This window comes from Cydia amplana, chromosome 12 (genome assembly GCF_948474715.1).
Source record: "Cydia amplana chromosome 12, ilCydAmpl1.1, whole genome shotgun sequence".
Lineage (NCBI taxonomy): Eukaryota > Metazoa > Arthropoda > Insecta > Lepidoptera > Tortricidae > Cydia > Cydia amplana.
In genome coordinates, this window is record NC_086080.1 from 269,687 (window position 1) to 286,994 (window position 17,308).

At 40.5% G+C, this 17,308-nt stretch overlaps 1 protein-coding gene across 1 annotated transcript in view; it reads left to right on the plus strand.

The window, feature by feature from the left end:
• The window catches only part of LOC134652852 (E3 ubiquitin-protein ligase Ubr3), a 103,043-nt gene that overhangs the window by 36,123 nt on the left and 49,612 nt on the right, over positions 1–17,308 (plus strand). Inside the window, exons 4-9 of the mRNA XM_063508051.1 lie at positions 12,975–13,125; positions 14,142–14,266; positions 14,599–14,740; positions 15,518–15,926; positions 16,501–16,733; positions 17,089–17,244. Coding sequence (XP_063364121.1) covers positions 12,975–13,125; positions 14,142–14,266; positions 14,599–14,740; positions 15,518–15,926; positions 16,501–16,733; positions 17,089–17,244 — 1,216 coding nt within the window. The remainder of the gene's footprint in view (positions 1–12,974; positions 13,126–14,141; positions 14,267–14,598; positions 14,741–15,517; positions 15,927–16,500; positions 16,734–17,088; positions 17,245–17,308) is intronic.

Consider the following 17,308-nt stretch of genomic DNA (forward strand, 5'->3'; position numbering starts at 1 on the left):
AACCTCGAGTCTAGGACAAAACTTAACTTTCATATTTTTGGTGTGCATCAGTAAGCGTTCATATTGCTCTTCACGAGACTCCAATGGATAATACATATATATAAAAACTAGCGGATAATATATATAAAAACCAATGGATATTATTCCCCGAAATGGTCGTTCCCGTCGATTAGTTACTAGTAGCTATATTTTGGGTGCAAATAGCCTGCACTCATGTGAAAATATTTCATTCATAGCTGCCACATGAACCTGCTGTTACTTATTTCCTTATTTTTCTTCCAGAAAACTTCTCGTGGATACAGGGGGAAATTAAGGAAGGCGCTCCCCGAGGACTTCCTAAGCATCATGCACAAAACCGGCTGTTGTTAAGAGCCCATCAACCTGCACACTAGCGCCACTGCTAAGTAATCGTGATTATTTCAATTTAACGAAATATATTTAAAAAAGGGGGCTGCTACGCATTGTATCTTGTATTAAAGTACCTTTTGAATACTCGTACATCAAACTAGTTTCTATGTTGCTGGATTCGTCAATCTATGCGTCCAAGTTAAAACGGCCGTTTTTGTTTTGAGTTTATAGATTGACGAATTCAGCAACATAGAAACTAGTTTGATATATTCACAAGGTACTTTAATACAAGATACAGTACGTAGCGGCCCCCCTTTTTTAAATATCTTTCGTTAAATTGAAATAATCATGATTATTTAGCAGTGGCGCTAGTGTGCACGTTGATGGGCTCTTGAGAATGTGCGCGTGCGAGCCAGCTTAATAAATACTTATTTCGCCTATAACCAACTATGTTTTACTATCACACAAATACCTACCTCATCTATTTACCTATTTTTCTATGGTCAATCTTCATACAAAACAGCATTCCCCGCATGTAGGTGTCGCTTATTCTTATTTTTCATTTTAGCGTACAAAATCTGTCACTGTTACTACTTATAGCTTCTAAACGTATTTAATCCGACTTTCATATATATACACTATAGTATAATTAAAGCATTTTAAGCACGTTCTTATTTAAAGACGCATCTAGTTAGTCTGGCGGTCAAAAGGTTAAATAAGAATATTCCTAAATGCTCTATTATGCTATAAGTCTACCTACTTTAGTAACTATAACTACGGTCAGACAGAGTTTAATACTCTAATAATTAATGTTAAATTTTAAAAAACTATGTTAAATCCATTAACAACAATGTCAATATTCTCGCGGCGTTGGCACTGTTGTCAGTCTTCTATGTTTACTAGGTAAGTTAAGAGCCCGTCAACGTGCACACTAGCGCCACTGCTAAATAATCGTGATAATTTAAATTTAACGAAAGATTTTTTAAAGGGGGCCGCTACGTATTGTATCTACATAGTATTAAAGTAACTTTTGAATACATCAAACTAGTTTTATGTTGCTGGATTCGCCGATCTATGAACTTAAAACAAAAACGGCCGTTTTAACTTTGGACGCATAGATTGAAGAATCCAGCAACATAAAAACTAGTTTGATGTATTCAAGAGGTACTTAAATGTGACGGAATCTATGAAAAGGGACCTTATTGTCGATGGCGCTTACGTCATTATTAAAGATGCTCCGATATAAATATAATGCCGCGCGATGTAAGCGCCATCGACAATAAGGTCCCTTTTCATAGATAATGCCCCAAATACAAAATACAGTACGTAGCGGCCCCCTTTTTTAAATACCTGACGTTAATTTGAAATAATCACGATTATTTAGCAGTGGCGCTAGTGTGCACGTTGATGGGCTCTTAACAATATCGGCTCTGTGCTGCTGGAGAGAATATTATAAATGGGTAAATAACACAACTATTGCCAAAAAGATAAACCAAGTTTATTTTCACATTAAATTATGGTATACAAACAAATCATTAATTGTCGTCCCCGGTGCGAAAGTGCCCATGATGCTAGCAACTTTTCAACGCTGGATTACTATGGGCAGCTTTTGCACCAGGAACGGCTCGGAGCGAGGGCCGTAATGTATAGGTATACATAGTAATGACCTGAAAAGGGAAAAAGTGTTTTGGTCTCAGACACACTCAGAGTACTCAGACAACGATATAACCGGAGAGTTAGCCACGGAAATAGGTACTTATGCAATTTATAGAGCAACGTAATCCCTCTAGTTAGTGTGCCATACTATCATTATTAATTAATCCGGTCGCCTGGCAGCAGTTCAGCGGTGGGTGTGAGAGTGGTTGGGCAACAACGGAGTTGTAAAATCAACTGAAGGTGTGCAATTTATAGAGCTCTGTGTTTGGTGTGATATTATAGCTAATTATGTATTTAATTCAAATATAACAATGCCAGGCGTTTTTGCTTTACGTATATAATCCACTCGTACTTTTCGCAATCGTACTTTTTGTACTCTGTCACAGAATAAATAATAGTACTACTCTGTTCGATTACGCCTAGGTATGTGTTAAGAAAAAGTAGAAGACATATACAACTATGCGTGAAGCAATTGTGAGTCAGGTGGAATTTGCTCATGGTCTTCCTGCAGGCGCTCAAGTGGTTTGTGTACTTTCATCACCTGACACTACTATTCCCCCAAATAAAACGCCTGGCATTGTTATATTTGAATTAAATATATAATTAGCTATGATATCATTTTACAACCCCTTTGTTGCCCATCCACTCACACACCCACCGCTGAACTGCTGCCATGCTGGATTAATTAATAATGATAGTATGGCCCACTAACTAGAGGGATTTCGTTGCTCTATAAATTGCATAAGTACCTATTTCCGTGGCTAGCTCTTAGACTAATATATATAATATACAAATACTTAAATACATAGAAAACATCCATGACTCGGGAACAAATATCTGTGCTCATCACACAAATTAATGCCCTTACCGGGATTCGAACCAGGACCGCGGCTTCACAGGCAGGGTGACTACCCATTAGACCAGACCGGTCGTCAAAACATATATATGTACTTACATAAGAGAATTTGGGACGTTAGCCGCGTACCCTGCCTCGTTTCCAGCCTTGGCCACCGGTGGACTTGATCACTTTATCTTTAGTGTATGACATATATTTCAATTTATAAGAACTGAAACAAACTACTAATGATGTCGCGGGGTAAACTATAAAAATACTAACGCGTTAGCCACATTGCGCGACTGGCTCCGGCTAAGGCAGGGAAGGCTAGATGGGAACGAAAGGTCCGATCGCTGTGTCTCGCTACAACCTATGGTTGTCGCCTTAGCCGAAGCCAGTCGAGCAATGTCATGGCCAAGCCGTAAGGCTAAAGGCTTCGTCACACAGGCGCGTTTTCCGGGCGGGGCGTTAGCGGGGCGCGCCGCTTTTACATATAAAACGCTCACGCCCCGCCCGGGAAACGCGCCTGTGTGACGGAAACTTAAGCGTATGCTGAGACGCAGGCGACGTAGGTCACGCAGCGCAGCACAGAGCGATTTTTGTAAAGTATAGAACGTCCTTTAGGTACGCACACTCCAGAGTAAGGACGTTCCATACTTTACAAAATCTGCTCTGTGCTGCGCTGCATGAACTGCGTCGCCTGCGTCTCATAATACGCTTAGCCTAGTGGCATTATTCATAAAAGTGTTACTGCCCTGAATTAGCTATGAATCGTTTGTCTTTATCTGTCATTTTGACTTAGATAAAGATAAGATAAAAGATAGTTTATTCAAGTAGGCATAATTACAATGCGCTTATGAACGTCAAATAAAGCTAGGTAGACCGGCTCCCTTATGTATTTGAAAGAAAGGGATAAAAAATTATTTAACTAAATCAGGTCCGTAAAGTTTTATGAATAAGGTGGTAAGTACATATCTTGTCAAATAAAAATGATATTTTTGATAAAAGTTTTTATTGCCGACTATAAAGGCCCCTGTACACAATGGGCCATCGCCGGCCAAACCAAGGGACGCAGCCATGCGGTAGAATGAGATAGCAATATCACTTGCTCCCTCTAACGCATAAATGCGTCCCCCAGAATGGCGCATTGTGTACTGGGGCCTTAACAGGCAATTAATACCTACTCATAAAAACAATTTCTAAGAAACCCAAACACAAATTAGGTTGCTTTATATATATCAAAGAGTTTCTTTGCCCACATCCTGCGTCCATCATCAGATATTCGGTGGTACCATAATATTGCGTTATCAGTTATCACCCAACTTAAATAATGTATATTAAGTTTTAGCTCAATCGAATAAAGAGACGTGGGGTCTAATTTATCTTGTAATATGTACTTGATACATACATTGCAACTTAAAGGTTTGTTAGAAAAAACCTTTTAAATACCACTGTAATAGTTTCACCTACATATGCTTAACAAATAAACACTTTTACTATTGACTTCGAAATGCATGGACGTGCCTGCTGAGAAGTGTGTTCCAGGCAGAAAGTCAGAACTTTTTTTTGGCGCACTCTCTCGTTCTATAGCTAAATATTATGACTATCCCTTTTCTAAATAAGTCATTAAATAATTGAGGCTGCAGATTTTAGTTAATTTCTATCGTGTCCTCGATAACTTGAGTGTCCTCCAATATGTTATGACTGAAACAGAAACAAATAGATTAGATGAGGTCATGATTCTATAGTGGCGCAGGCTAGTACAGAGGTTCATTTGCAAATTATAAGAAATTAATGTCATTTTTAGAAAGCTGTCGTTTTTAAGTCAGGGGGATTTTATAGTTTCATTGGTCCGATTTCGTTTCGACTGAAAATAAATTAAATTTTGTTCCAGTAACTATTAATCCGTTATTTAAAGCATTTTTGTTATTATTATTTTATTAAAGAGTACCTATTATGTATTAAAGTGTAGTCTATGCCACCTGCGGCATAAAAACATACCAATGAACATCTTATGCAACAATATTTGTCTCAGTAGTTAAGCTTTTATGCTAGGGTAATACACGACACAAACATACCCACACACATACATACATACCTACATACATAGGCTGCTAAAATCATAATTCTTCCCATTGTCACGTATACAATCAAACCACTTAGGGTATTGCAAATGAAAACATTTAAAATAAGAGTACCTACTTAAATCTTTCAATTAAACTGCTGGCAATACACACTAGGCTATGCCTGCGCAGTTTAGCATGTACACTGTACAGTTCAACTGCACAGGTAAAGCCGGTTTGGAAACTGCAGTCGAATGCCTTTTTACCTGTGCAGTTAGACTGTACATAAAAATTAAATATTAATAATATTTTATCCTTATGTCTTAGATTCATGGCACAAAGTGTGGTGGTGTTTTTCTTTTGTCAATACACTTGAATTCTTACATACAAAACCAGCTTCTACAATATTCAGGGTAAAAAAACAATTTTGAAAGTGAGGTCTACGGGTTCCAAAGTTTTTAATTGTTGTTACAATCATTATGACCTTTTTCTGCAGTGTGAAAAAAATGTCAATTGGTAGTTTAGTAGTGTATCTTTCAATGTTGTTAACTCTAGTTTACCAAAAACAAGTATAACAAACTAGAACTTTCTAGTTAGGTAATTAATCTACAGTTGGATCAACTTTTACAACATCCATTGTTGCCATGACAACTTCATGCAATTATAGTAGTCATAGAACAGTTTTTAACAAACTTTTGTCACTTAGTAGAACATAGTCATAGTAGAAGATCAGTGTCAATAGTTTTAAATGGCACAATAAACTCTTCATGATTTTAGTTTAAGAAAGGTGTACTTACATCTCCAATCCTTGATTCTTCTGGATCCATTTTAGACAAGCCAGTTCTCCCGGTAATTGGTTGAGTTACCGCTCACTGCTAGCGGAGCCTGGGTTGCTGCCACATTGATTTTTCTAACTTTGCAGCTCAATTAACGACAAGTCTGACAATAAAAATAGAATTTATAGATAATTGACACATTTAACAGCTAAATTGTATTCAGTGATGACTTGATGACCCTACCTGCAACGGTAGTTAGAAACTGGATTTGGGCTAATATCAACAAGATAAACAACAAACATTAACAGATTAACTGCCAGCGACTCACTAGGGGAGTTCACTGTTCGTAGGCGCTTTTTGCTACATACGGTTTTTCCAGTGTTATCGGCTACACTCGTAGCGCGTAGCTCGCGCTGGCACTGAATGTTTTAAGTAATGCTAAGTTATGGATGTTTCTTGTGTCCATACTACAAACTTTGCTTAGTTTGAGATGAGGTTGATCTGTATTAATTATTAGCATAGTACTTACCGACTTCCATGCCTGCTGCCACTGATGCCACTGATCTGTACGGATCGTGCTCTCATAGAACTTGTATGCAGCACTGCACTTATCTCTGGCTTCCGAGAGGCTCATGGTCCTCCCTGTACTCCCTGTAAGCGAACAGGGGATGCTGAGTTATATATTTTGCTAGCATTTTCTTCTGCGTCAAAGAATCGACTGAAAAACATATTCATGACAAAATCAGTTATGATCAAACGAATTATAACTTTTTCTGTAAATAAATTATTGGTTTTTAGAGAAACTTACATTATGCGTGGCATTTTCTTTAGATTTCACAGCAAATCAGTATTTTTCTTCAACTTGGTTTGTATTCTGATATTTTCACTGATCACGCGCGTACGCGATGCTTGTCAATGTCAAATTATTGTCAATTGACTCAATTGTCAAACACGATTATCCGTGCATGTTATAATAGATGATTAAACGAACTTTCCTGAAGTGAAGTTCGATCACTATTATATGAGTCGCTTCATTCGAAGATATAATGTTTTAACAGGTAGTCCCTTAAACCTACAGGCAACTAGCACGCTTTTAGAGTACTTCATTTGATTTCAAATCGGTATTAGTAGTTCCGGCGGCCGCCACCCAGGGGGTGGGGCGCTGCCGTAGACTTCATTTTTTAGAGTCACGAACAAAACTTTCTTTTTTGGGTCACCTAGGGATGGGTGGGTGATTATATTTATATCTTCGAATGAAGCGACTCATATAATAGTGATCGAACTTCACTTCAGGAAAGTTCGTTTAATCATCTATTATATTTCATCGCTTCATTCTCGATATAATGTTTTAACAGGTAGATGTTTAGAGTTGAAAGTTTTGTGAGAAATTAAAAATTGTATTCATTGTTTTTATTTTTATTGTTTTTATACTTATTTATTTCACATGCCTAATAATCACAAAATATATTATAATATGCATGTAAGCACTAAAGTTAACATTTAGGAATCTTCATTGTCACTGACATTGGTTTCTGGGAAACAAATCGATCTAGCGAAATCATAATCATCGTTACAATTGAATATTGGTCGGTTATAGAATTTGGCAAAGGTTTTAGAGGTGCTGGTCCAGCCAGCCGCCTTTCTGATCGTATCTAGGCTGATTCCAGCCGCAAAAGCCGTTGAAGTAGCAGAGTGGCGAGTACTATGGGCACCAAACACATTGACATCCACGCCACTTTCATGCAATACTTGTTTGATCCACCTACTTAGGGTTTGACTGCTGGCGGCCTTGTGAGGTCGCTTATATGTCAGGAAAAGCGTTCCCGTGCTACCAACCCTTAAATTTTTCGTGACGAAAATATAATCCTTAAGGGTTGTAGCTGGGCAGATACTTAATTTTTCTCGGAAGAATGGCAAATTCAATATAGGTTGTTCTCGGCCTACGGCAGAAGTTTTAATTATGTCAACTATAGCAATTTTTATTCCATCTGAAATTTCTGTAATATTTTCTAGTTTTATGAGAGATAGGGTTTGCACTCTGTGAGCTGTACAGAGTGCTAACAGAGTAACTAGTTTTTTAGTGATTTTTTCAAGGGGTATATCGGAGTTGGGATACCAAGACGAAACATGATTTAGTACAACCTGAGGATCCCAGGTGGAATTATATTTTGGTGTTGTTGGCTTTAATTTAAATGCCCCTTTTAAAAGTCTTTTCACACAGTTATTTGTACCTATCTCGCTGCCAAGCAGCAAGGATAACGCCGAACGGTGGCTATTTAATGAACCATACGAACAACCCTTTTTAAATAGTTCCGTTAAAAAGGAGAGTACCTCGGGTATCGACAGATGATAGATGTCAATATTTTTAGAAGTGCAATATTCCCACCAAAGTTTTATAGTTACGCCATATTGACTTAAAGTATTCGGAGCCAATGAGGCTAGCATTAGAGGTACTGCGTCGAGTGGGGTTCCCTGCTTGATGAACGCCGCCCGCAAAGCCTCGCGGCACCCAGGGTAAGGCTGGCATGCAGGGGGTGGTGGTCCCTGAAATGTGATTTTAACAGGTGTTTATGAGGAGCGAACATTATGATTTCTGACTTTAGAAGTTTTGTCAGGAAGGGGAACCATGCCTGCGAAGGCCAATAGGGGAATACAAGTATTCCATCAGCTTTATCGTCAGCAATTTTTCGTAAGCATTTTAGTATTAGCGCAAACGGTGGAAATGCATAAAAGAAGCTAGGGCTCCAGTTAAGTGTAAACGCGTCTACTGCCATGGCATCTGGCTCTTGTCTCCATGAGACGAATGCGTCACATTTCGCGTTAGCACGTGAAGCGAATAAATCAACATTTGGGTGGCCTAATTTTTTAATAATGGTATCAAAGGCTTGGGCAGACAGTTCCCACTCTGTGTCGGGGTTGATTTTCCTGGACTCCTCATCTGCGCGGTTAAGTTTGGTATTCACGTATGACGCGTATAACCAAATATGGCGCTCCTCGCACCATTGCCAAATTGATCTCGATAAGTCATTTAAATGTGGGAATTGTATACCTCCCATACGGTTAATATAACTAATAGCGGTCGTATTGTCAATTCGTAATAATATTGCACAGTTGGTAACGTTTGAAGCGAAGCTTTTTAGGCCTAAAAATACCGCGAGCAATTCTAAATAGTTTATATGGTGTTCCATCTCAACGGTTTTCCACGTTCCGTTTGCTTTCTTATTGCCACATACAGCGCCCCAGCCCGACCTTGAGGCGTCTGTAAAGATTTCGTATTTGAAGTTTTCTGTCCTCATAGGATTATCAGCAGTGGCAATATTCTTAGCCCACCAATCTAAGTCGGCACGAATGATATCGGGTAATGATATTTTGGCTTCAAAATTTTCATTATGTCTTTGCAAAAATAGGAATTTCTGGCGTTCTAAAATTTTTGTGTACAGCCATCCATACTTAATAGCAGGGCAAGCCGCGACAAGTACGCCGATCAATTGAGCAAATTCACGAATACTACAACGTGGTAATTTCATAAATTTGTTAACTAACTGGGCAATTTTATTACGTTTTTCACTCGGCAAAGACATAGACATATTCCGAGCATCGAAATTGAATCCCAAAAACTTGCAACTTTGCTTGGGTTCCAGTGAGCTTTTACTTAAGTTAATAACGAAACCTAAACATTGAAGTAGTTTTACAGTCTCACTTACGTTTTTATTACAATCAGTATAGTCATCGCCTATGCAAAGGACGTCATCTAAATACATGACGGATTTCAGACCACTGGATCTTAAATAAGTTATTACTTCTTTCATTACTTTAGTAAAAACCCACGGGGCTAACGATAAGCCATAAGGCAAGGCATTAAACTCATAAGTCAAAATTTCGTTAGAACCATAAGCTTGAAATTGAAAACGTAAATATTTTCGATCTGATACATGGATAGGTATTAAAAGATAAGCTTCTTTTAAATCAATGTTGGCTAAATAACTATTTTGGGGTATTAACTTGGATGCGGTTCGATGGTCTTCCATCTTAAAGTGAATTTTAGGAATAAATTTATTGAGCGATTTGAGATTTAAGATAAATCGTTTCTCGCCATTAGGTTTTGGCGTCAAGAATATTTTAGAAACGTACTGGTTTCTTGATGCATTACATTGTGAAATAGCACCTAACTCTAGTAGTTTATTAATTGCATGTGACATGTCACGACTTTCGTCAAAAGAGTAAGCGGGGTGGCTTACTGGAGGTTGTTCAACGCTTTTAGAGAAAGGAATTTTATATCCCTCCCGAATCCAAGTTAAAACTTCAATATTTTGAGTTATATTTAGCCAGCAGTCGTAAAATGAACTTATTCTACCAGAATGTACCTGGTTTACTGTTGAGTTGGAGCACGAGGCCTGGTCTGAGGGGCAGGTTTCGCTGCCGGTGGAGTTGTGCTGTAATTGTACGACCTCCTGGGCGTTGTCATCCTCATCTGGCTGCCTCGTCCACCTCTGCTGTTGGGGTAGGAGTAGCGAGGTGGACCCCTCCAGTTTCCCGGCGGGGTATAGCGGTTTGCCGTCGGCTGACGAAATCCGGAAGTAGAGGGTTGGTATGGCGCAGTCTTTTTTATCTGTTGACCTTGTCTTTGAATGGCTTTGCTCGCCTTAATTTTTTCAGACAAAACGTTACCAAAAAGAGTATCGTCTCTTTCGGAATCTTGGATTACATGTAGGATGTTCTTTTCCAGGCTAGGAGTTAACAATTTTATTCTATCCTTGGTCGAAGCGCAGTGAAGATCTGTCAAGATTCGACAGCTATCACTGAAATGAGTCAGAGCCTGGGCTTTATTGTCGCTATTTAGTAGGATCTCCATACCCTTATTGAGTGCAGTAATGCCGGCGCCAAGCTGTTGTTGAAAACCAGACAGTTTTTTATCGCGCCCTCTGACTATTTCAGATACTGCAGCTGAGATCTCTGCGTTCAGTTTTGGGGACTGCAGAAGCTTGCAATTTTCAGGTATTAAATAACTTTTTAAAAGTTTTTCTTTGTTTTCTTTGAGCAGGCCCTTTTTTAGTAAAGGTAACCACAGACTAGCTAAACTGTCATGTATTGGTTTACCAAATTCAGGTGTATCATCTGTGGACTCGCCCAAAGCCATAAGCAGCTCCGGTTCTACCGGTATATCCGCGGATGCTTGTGCGGTTTCATCGGGCGTAGGAGCACTTTGCTCCACCGCCGGCTCGGCTATCTCATGTTCTGGTTCATTGTTTTGGCGAGGATTCGCCTCGGGGTCATTCAGAGGTAATGGTGGAGTGCACTGGTGCTCCTCAGGTTGAAAAGGTTCAGTCACGCTGCCTTCTCGATTAATTCGGTCCGTTAGAGGACGACGGACAACGTTATTTTCTAAAATAGAAACAAAAACGTAAATTTTATTTGAAGACCCAAAATAAGGTAGATGAGTTATAAAAAAAACTCGGTTGTATATGTCTCGCAGACAAGCCAACGTAAATAATTAATATAGCTTATTGTTTTGCATGGATACCATGTTATATTCGGCACAAGTGCCTCGCGGTTAACTCGCAGTTAATCACGTTGTCGCAATTGACTCGCAGTCAATCCCGACTTTAAACATATGTTATTACAACACGGAGGTAGCTCGCAGCTAACACCGTGCATTAAAATAAATTCTTTATTTTATAAAAAAATCTGAGGGTAGACAAAATTCATTTTAAATTAATCTCGTACGTTTAAATAACGTAAATGTTTTAAGGATTACTCTTTAGAAACTAGATTGTAACATTTCTTGATGAAATAACTACCAAAACAAACTAAAAACACTTATTTACCTTGTTCATTGTCCTCATCAGACGAGGACTGAATTACTCGAATCCGTTTATAAGATGGTTCTTTATTTTAGCGCGTGCGCTCGTTGCCGTGCACGAAAAAGGAATGAAGTCTACGGCAGCGCCCCACCCCCTGGGTGGCGGCCGCCGGAACTACTAATACCGATTTGAAATCAAATGAAGTACTCTAAAAGCGTGCTAGTTGCCTGTAGGTTTAAGGGACTACCTGTTAAAACATTATATCGAGAATGAAGCGATGAAATATAATGTAGGTCAATTTGTATAAAGCTGTCACTCATTTAAACACTTTTCAATTTGGAAGTGTAGTAATAAAATTGACTATTCATGTTCAAACTATGTCCGACACACGTCCGACATATGAATAAGGGCAGCCATTGAATAGATTTTTCATAAGCTCTACGCATAGACAGTCGTGGTCACTATCGTATGATAGTCGATAACTTTATTCAATATCGACGTGGTAGGCTTATCGTAGCTCGGGGCCATGCTCAGCGATATGACAAATTTACCAATAACGTTAGAAGACAACGTATCATACCACGTGCAATATGATACGCCCGTGCTAAGCCCGCTGCTGGCACCCACGGAACTCAGTACGAGTCAGAATCGGAACCCCAAACTCTGGGTTGAATATTTGTCATTGAAAAAGACTTAGTTCCTTTATTTTTGTGTTTCACATAGGGCTACATTTCTCTCCAGTTGAAATGCCTCTGATTTGTATTGCAACGCAGCGGCATGCATTTGCAATCGAGGTCGCCATAGCATTACCATAACGTTATGTGACACAGTTACATGAACCGATAATCCTCTCGCTTCGCCGAACTTTTTCAGCATAACGTGAATAAGAAAGAATTCCAGCTTTTTGATTGGATGACACAAATCATTTATAGGCCAAACTTACGCGACGGCGCGGCGTGTCAAACTCATCAATGTAGCAAGTTCATCACATTGTGAAAGGCTCAACCCTGATAAGAAGTAGTTTAAGGCACTTTACGAAGAAGCCCTACAAGTGAGCTTAAGGTTTCGACGTTCAAGTGTTTTTAACCCCAGCAACTCGCGTAGGTATATCACTTTAATATGATGCTGGGCTATCACCGCGAAAATCGAAGTTCGCAAATTGCGAGCATCTTTCTCTGTTATTCTAATTACACCTTCATTGGAGTAAAAGAGAAAGATCCCCGCAATTTGCGAATTTCGGTTTTCGCAGTAGACCCTCTGGACCATACGAATAAACTTGTAGTTTTCGTTCTTTGTGTCTTTTAGTTTAAATTTAACTACGTTAAATTTGTTGATGTCCTTTTAATGGAGTTCTAGAGGGGCGTTAATTTTAGTTAGGCCTTTGCCCAGCAGTGGGACACAATATAGGCTATTTAAAAAAAAATATATTTTCTCGTTCCGAGCACCTTTCAAATCCCATCAAGACATTTTGTAATACGTATCGTTTTTGTTCCAGCGACCAACCCTCGGGCCAAGCACAACCTACATCGAACAGCTACCGCATAGCGGTCCAAGAGTGCGAGGGCTACGTGCAGATGTTGATGGAGTTCAACAACATGGGCGACCTGATGCGCTCCGCCATGACCAAGGCGCTCATCAACCCTCAGGCATGTTGTATCATTCGTCAAATATCTTTTCAGGGATCTGAGGCCCTTAGATACAGTCCAACATAATATACAAAACTTCACATCACATGTCCATATTAATAGCTCCGCATTACATGGCGACCCTGCCAGGATATGTAATTTATAAATTTTATAATATGTAGTACATTTAATGTTACTGTTTCGTTAAGAGTTTATATACAACCTTATAGTCAGAGTACGTTAAGTAGTCATAGTCCGTAATAACATTGATTACAATAACTGAGTGGTGCGGAAGAATGAGGAAAACCACAGGTTTATTATGTACGAATCAGGTTGCGGTCTAGCCTTATACAAACAAACAGCAAGCTGGTTGGGTTGACAGATGGTTAGATGTACTTAACAAATTCTTAACTATTAGAGGACCTTAAGACTTCGCATTAAGGTTTATTGTCAGTTAACAGTGTACCTAAATGTCGTGAAAAACAATGCTAATGTAATGTACTAAGTAAGGAATGTGTAAGTTGGAAAAAACCGTAAGAAAATAGCAGGGCTTTTATGGTTATTTTTATGGTTAACGTCGATATTTTTTGTTAGCATGTATATTCATAGGGTAATCGAATAGTAATATCGGCCATCTTCGCTTTGAATAGTAGGTAAATAGCAATAAGTGTTCGTTTACAAAAAAATATTATTAGAAAACCTTTTTTTAGAGGTAGCACTTAGCACTACACCTAAACAGTGTTGGCAGGAAAAAGCCCTTAAGAGATTGCATATACATACTTGAGAAAATTCTACCCATGGCGCCGTGGCCGAGTGGTCTAGGCATCTGACGCGAATGCAGAGGACGCTGGTTTGACTCCAGCCCTGGGTACTGGGCCGTGGTCACTTTTTTTTTTAGACAATCTTAAACTCTAGACCGCGTGTTGTTACCTAGTTATAATTTTCTTCTTAATTTGTTTGTAATTTGACATGTAAAATGTATTGTTATTGGAAAAATAAAGAAAATTTAAGTACATACTTACTCTTGTTGTTTACAGATGTACAGAAACTTGGTGGAGCCTCCCTTCCCAGAGACCGAGTACGGCGGCTACATGGCCGAGTCAAACCGCACCTACGAGAAGGCGCTCGACTCCTTCCCGGCGCCCGAGTATTTTCCAGACGAGTACGTCATTATACTAGTATTTTTATTATATCCATACTTCCACGAATATAAATATCGGATACTGCAACACTTTTTATCAGCAGTTTCATTTCCACGCCAAAATACGACACCAAGAGTTGCCATGTAGTGATTAGATTGCTAAAATTAATAAATACTATTTTTTATGGCATATTCATGCCATCCTATAAATTTCACTAAATATTAGGTTAGGCCATTGATTTCCTGGCATTCCTGGTCACTAGACGTCCTCGTAAAAATACTAGACGGAGCTGTTATTTGCGGTATTATGTAAAAGAGTATTTGATTAATTGAATATGAGTTGTGTGTTGCAGATACCGCCACCTCCCCGCGCTCGCGCCACGGCTGTCGCACAACACGTTACTAGACGAGTTCATCTTCTGGACGTTCAAGTACGAGTTCCCGCAGAACGTGGTCTGCTTCCTGCTCAACATGCTGCCCGACCAGGACTACAAGGTGACGATTTTACTAACATTACCAGAAAAATAAAATGATGAACATTACCCAGTGCCACCTGATGGTTAAGCTCAACTCACGAAACTGGCAGACAGCATTATTCCATACAGATATATAACCTGTGTCATCAGCCTTTCGCCAGATGCCACTTGATAAGTGACTTTCAGTCTATGGTTTCATAGTTTTTTAGGGTTCTGTACCCAAAGGGTAAAAACGGGACCCTATTACTAAGACTTCGCTGTCCGTCCGTCCGTCCGTCCGTCTGTCACCAGGCTGTATCTCGCGAACCGTGATTCTGTTGCCGCTATAACAACAATTACTAAAAACAGAATAAAATTAAGATTTAAGTGGGGCTCCCATACAACAAACGTGATTTTTGACCGAAGTTAAGCAACGTCGGGCGGGGTCAGTACTTGGATGGGTGACCGTTTTTTTGCTTGTTTTGCTCTATTTTTTGTTGATGGTGCGGAACCCTCCGTGCGCGAGTCCGACTCGCACTTGGCCGGTTTTTTTAATCCAAGTCAAGAAATCTGGCTCATACGCACATGTGTTGCATGATTGTACGCACTGAATCTCTAAAAACTAGTTACTAGATCCGTACTAAATAGGCAAATTGACGGCGGAGCATGGTCAAAAAACTCGTCAACCGCGTCACCTGGCGCCCTCCCTCTTATTTACAAAAAAAAATGTTTATTAGCAGATTGAACACATCATTCTAGCTAGCCTCTCCAAATGCAGCAGACAGTCGCAGACATGAACCAATCGTATTTGTTTCAGGAGCACCTAACGCGCACGTTCGTGATGCACTACGCGCGCATCCCGCTCGTGCTGGAGGCGGCCGGCGACCCCGACATGCTGTCCAACCGGGTCGTCCACATGTCCGTCCAACTCTTCTCCAACGAGGCCCTAGCGCTACGCTGCGTCCAACAACTACATCTACTGCACGTCATGGTTTTGTCTCTAAAACTAATGATGGGAAAGATTCTTGTACAGAATACCCTCCATGACCCGGAGAAGAACACGCATAAAGTGATAGACTGTACGCGACGAGTGATGAAGGAGCACTGCTACTGGCCTCTGGTGTCGGACTTCAACAACGTGCTGTCGCACAGGAGCGTGGCGCTGCTGTTCCTGCAGGACGACGCTCTCGTCGAGATGTGGTTCCAGTTCCTGTCCATGCTGCAAGGTGAGCGTACAGAATACCCGCCACGACTCGGACAGCGCGTGAAATAATAGATAGATAGATAAACCATTTATTAGCTTGCCACAATACACACATTGACAGAAAAAACAGAAACAATATATAACAATATCAAACTAAAACTAAAATCAGGAACAAGATGTATCAATAAATGTGCTGTGTGCGTTGTGTGCAATAGGCAGTACTACGGTTCCAAATCCTCTATCCATTAGTAAAATTTTACAGGCTTTTGCTTTATGCTGCGGCCAACAACTATACCTACCATTGTCCATCTTGTTAAATGACAATTTTTAAACTTTATTCCAACGTTATAAAGTCCATTATTGGTCAGTTAAGAGTCCATTATCTTAAGATCGTAACCGGTGAGATAGTAGTACAGAATACCTTCCTTGACCCAGAAAAGAACAAGCATAATTTAACAGACTGTGTAGTCTGTTACATTACATAGACTATGCGAATAGTTATGAAGAAGGCAATTGCCGTTGGCTATATGTGACAAAAAAAAAATAATTTTAGCCATATTGCCCTGTATAAACTAATCACGCCTTTTTTCTTACAGGAATGAACGTAAACGTCCGGGAAACAGACGGCCACATCGAGTTCGAGCCGTCCTCGTACTACGCCGCGTTCTCCTGCGAGCTAGAAGCGGCCGCGTATCCGATGTGGTCCGTCCTGTCCCACCTGACGAGTCCGGAACACGCCCCTCTAGCCAAGAGGCTAGTCGCCGCGGCGGCTAATTGTCTGCAAGAGTGGCTCGACGAGATGCAGTGCACCACTCCAAGAGCGCTCCAGGTCAGTAGTTATATATATCCCCGCGTTACTGCCCGATCCTGATATACTGCAGATTTTTTGCTGCTGCGTGATGATACGCGAATTCAACGCGTTTCGGTGCGGCGCGGTGGTTTGTATGTGCGCGCAGATTGCCCTGCCGCACACCCACCACTGCGTCGACACGTCGCATTCGGCGCAAAAGTCAAACTGATGGCGCCCGCTTCCCTTCACGCCTCGAGTGCAGTTTGGTCAGATTAGACTCCTTCATAGGTATCGACACGGTTTGTTTATTCCACACCGCGTCGCTTTGCGTTAAGATCGTCCACTTAAAACACTTCGTAATGAAGTAGTTTCTTTACGTACATTTAACCCCCAGGCCGGCACCATGCACGCGTCGTTCCACTTCCCGCTGCACCGCTACCTGGCCGCGTTCCTGTGCAGCTGCGTGCGCACGCTCGGCGTGCCGGCGGCGGCCGTGCTGCCCGCGCCGCGCGTGCTGGCCCTGCTCGCTCACCACCCGCTCCGGGTCCAGGTCAGTGTCTTCACAACTCCCCACACTACGGCCATAGAGAAATATAGTAAGACAAGTGTGCTCA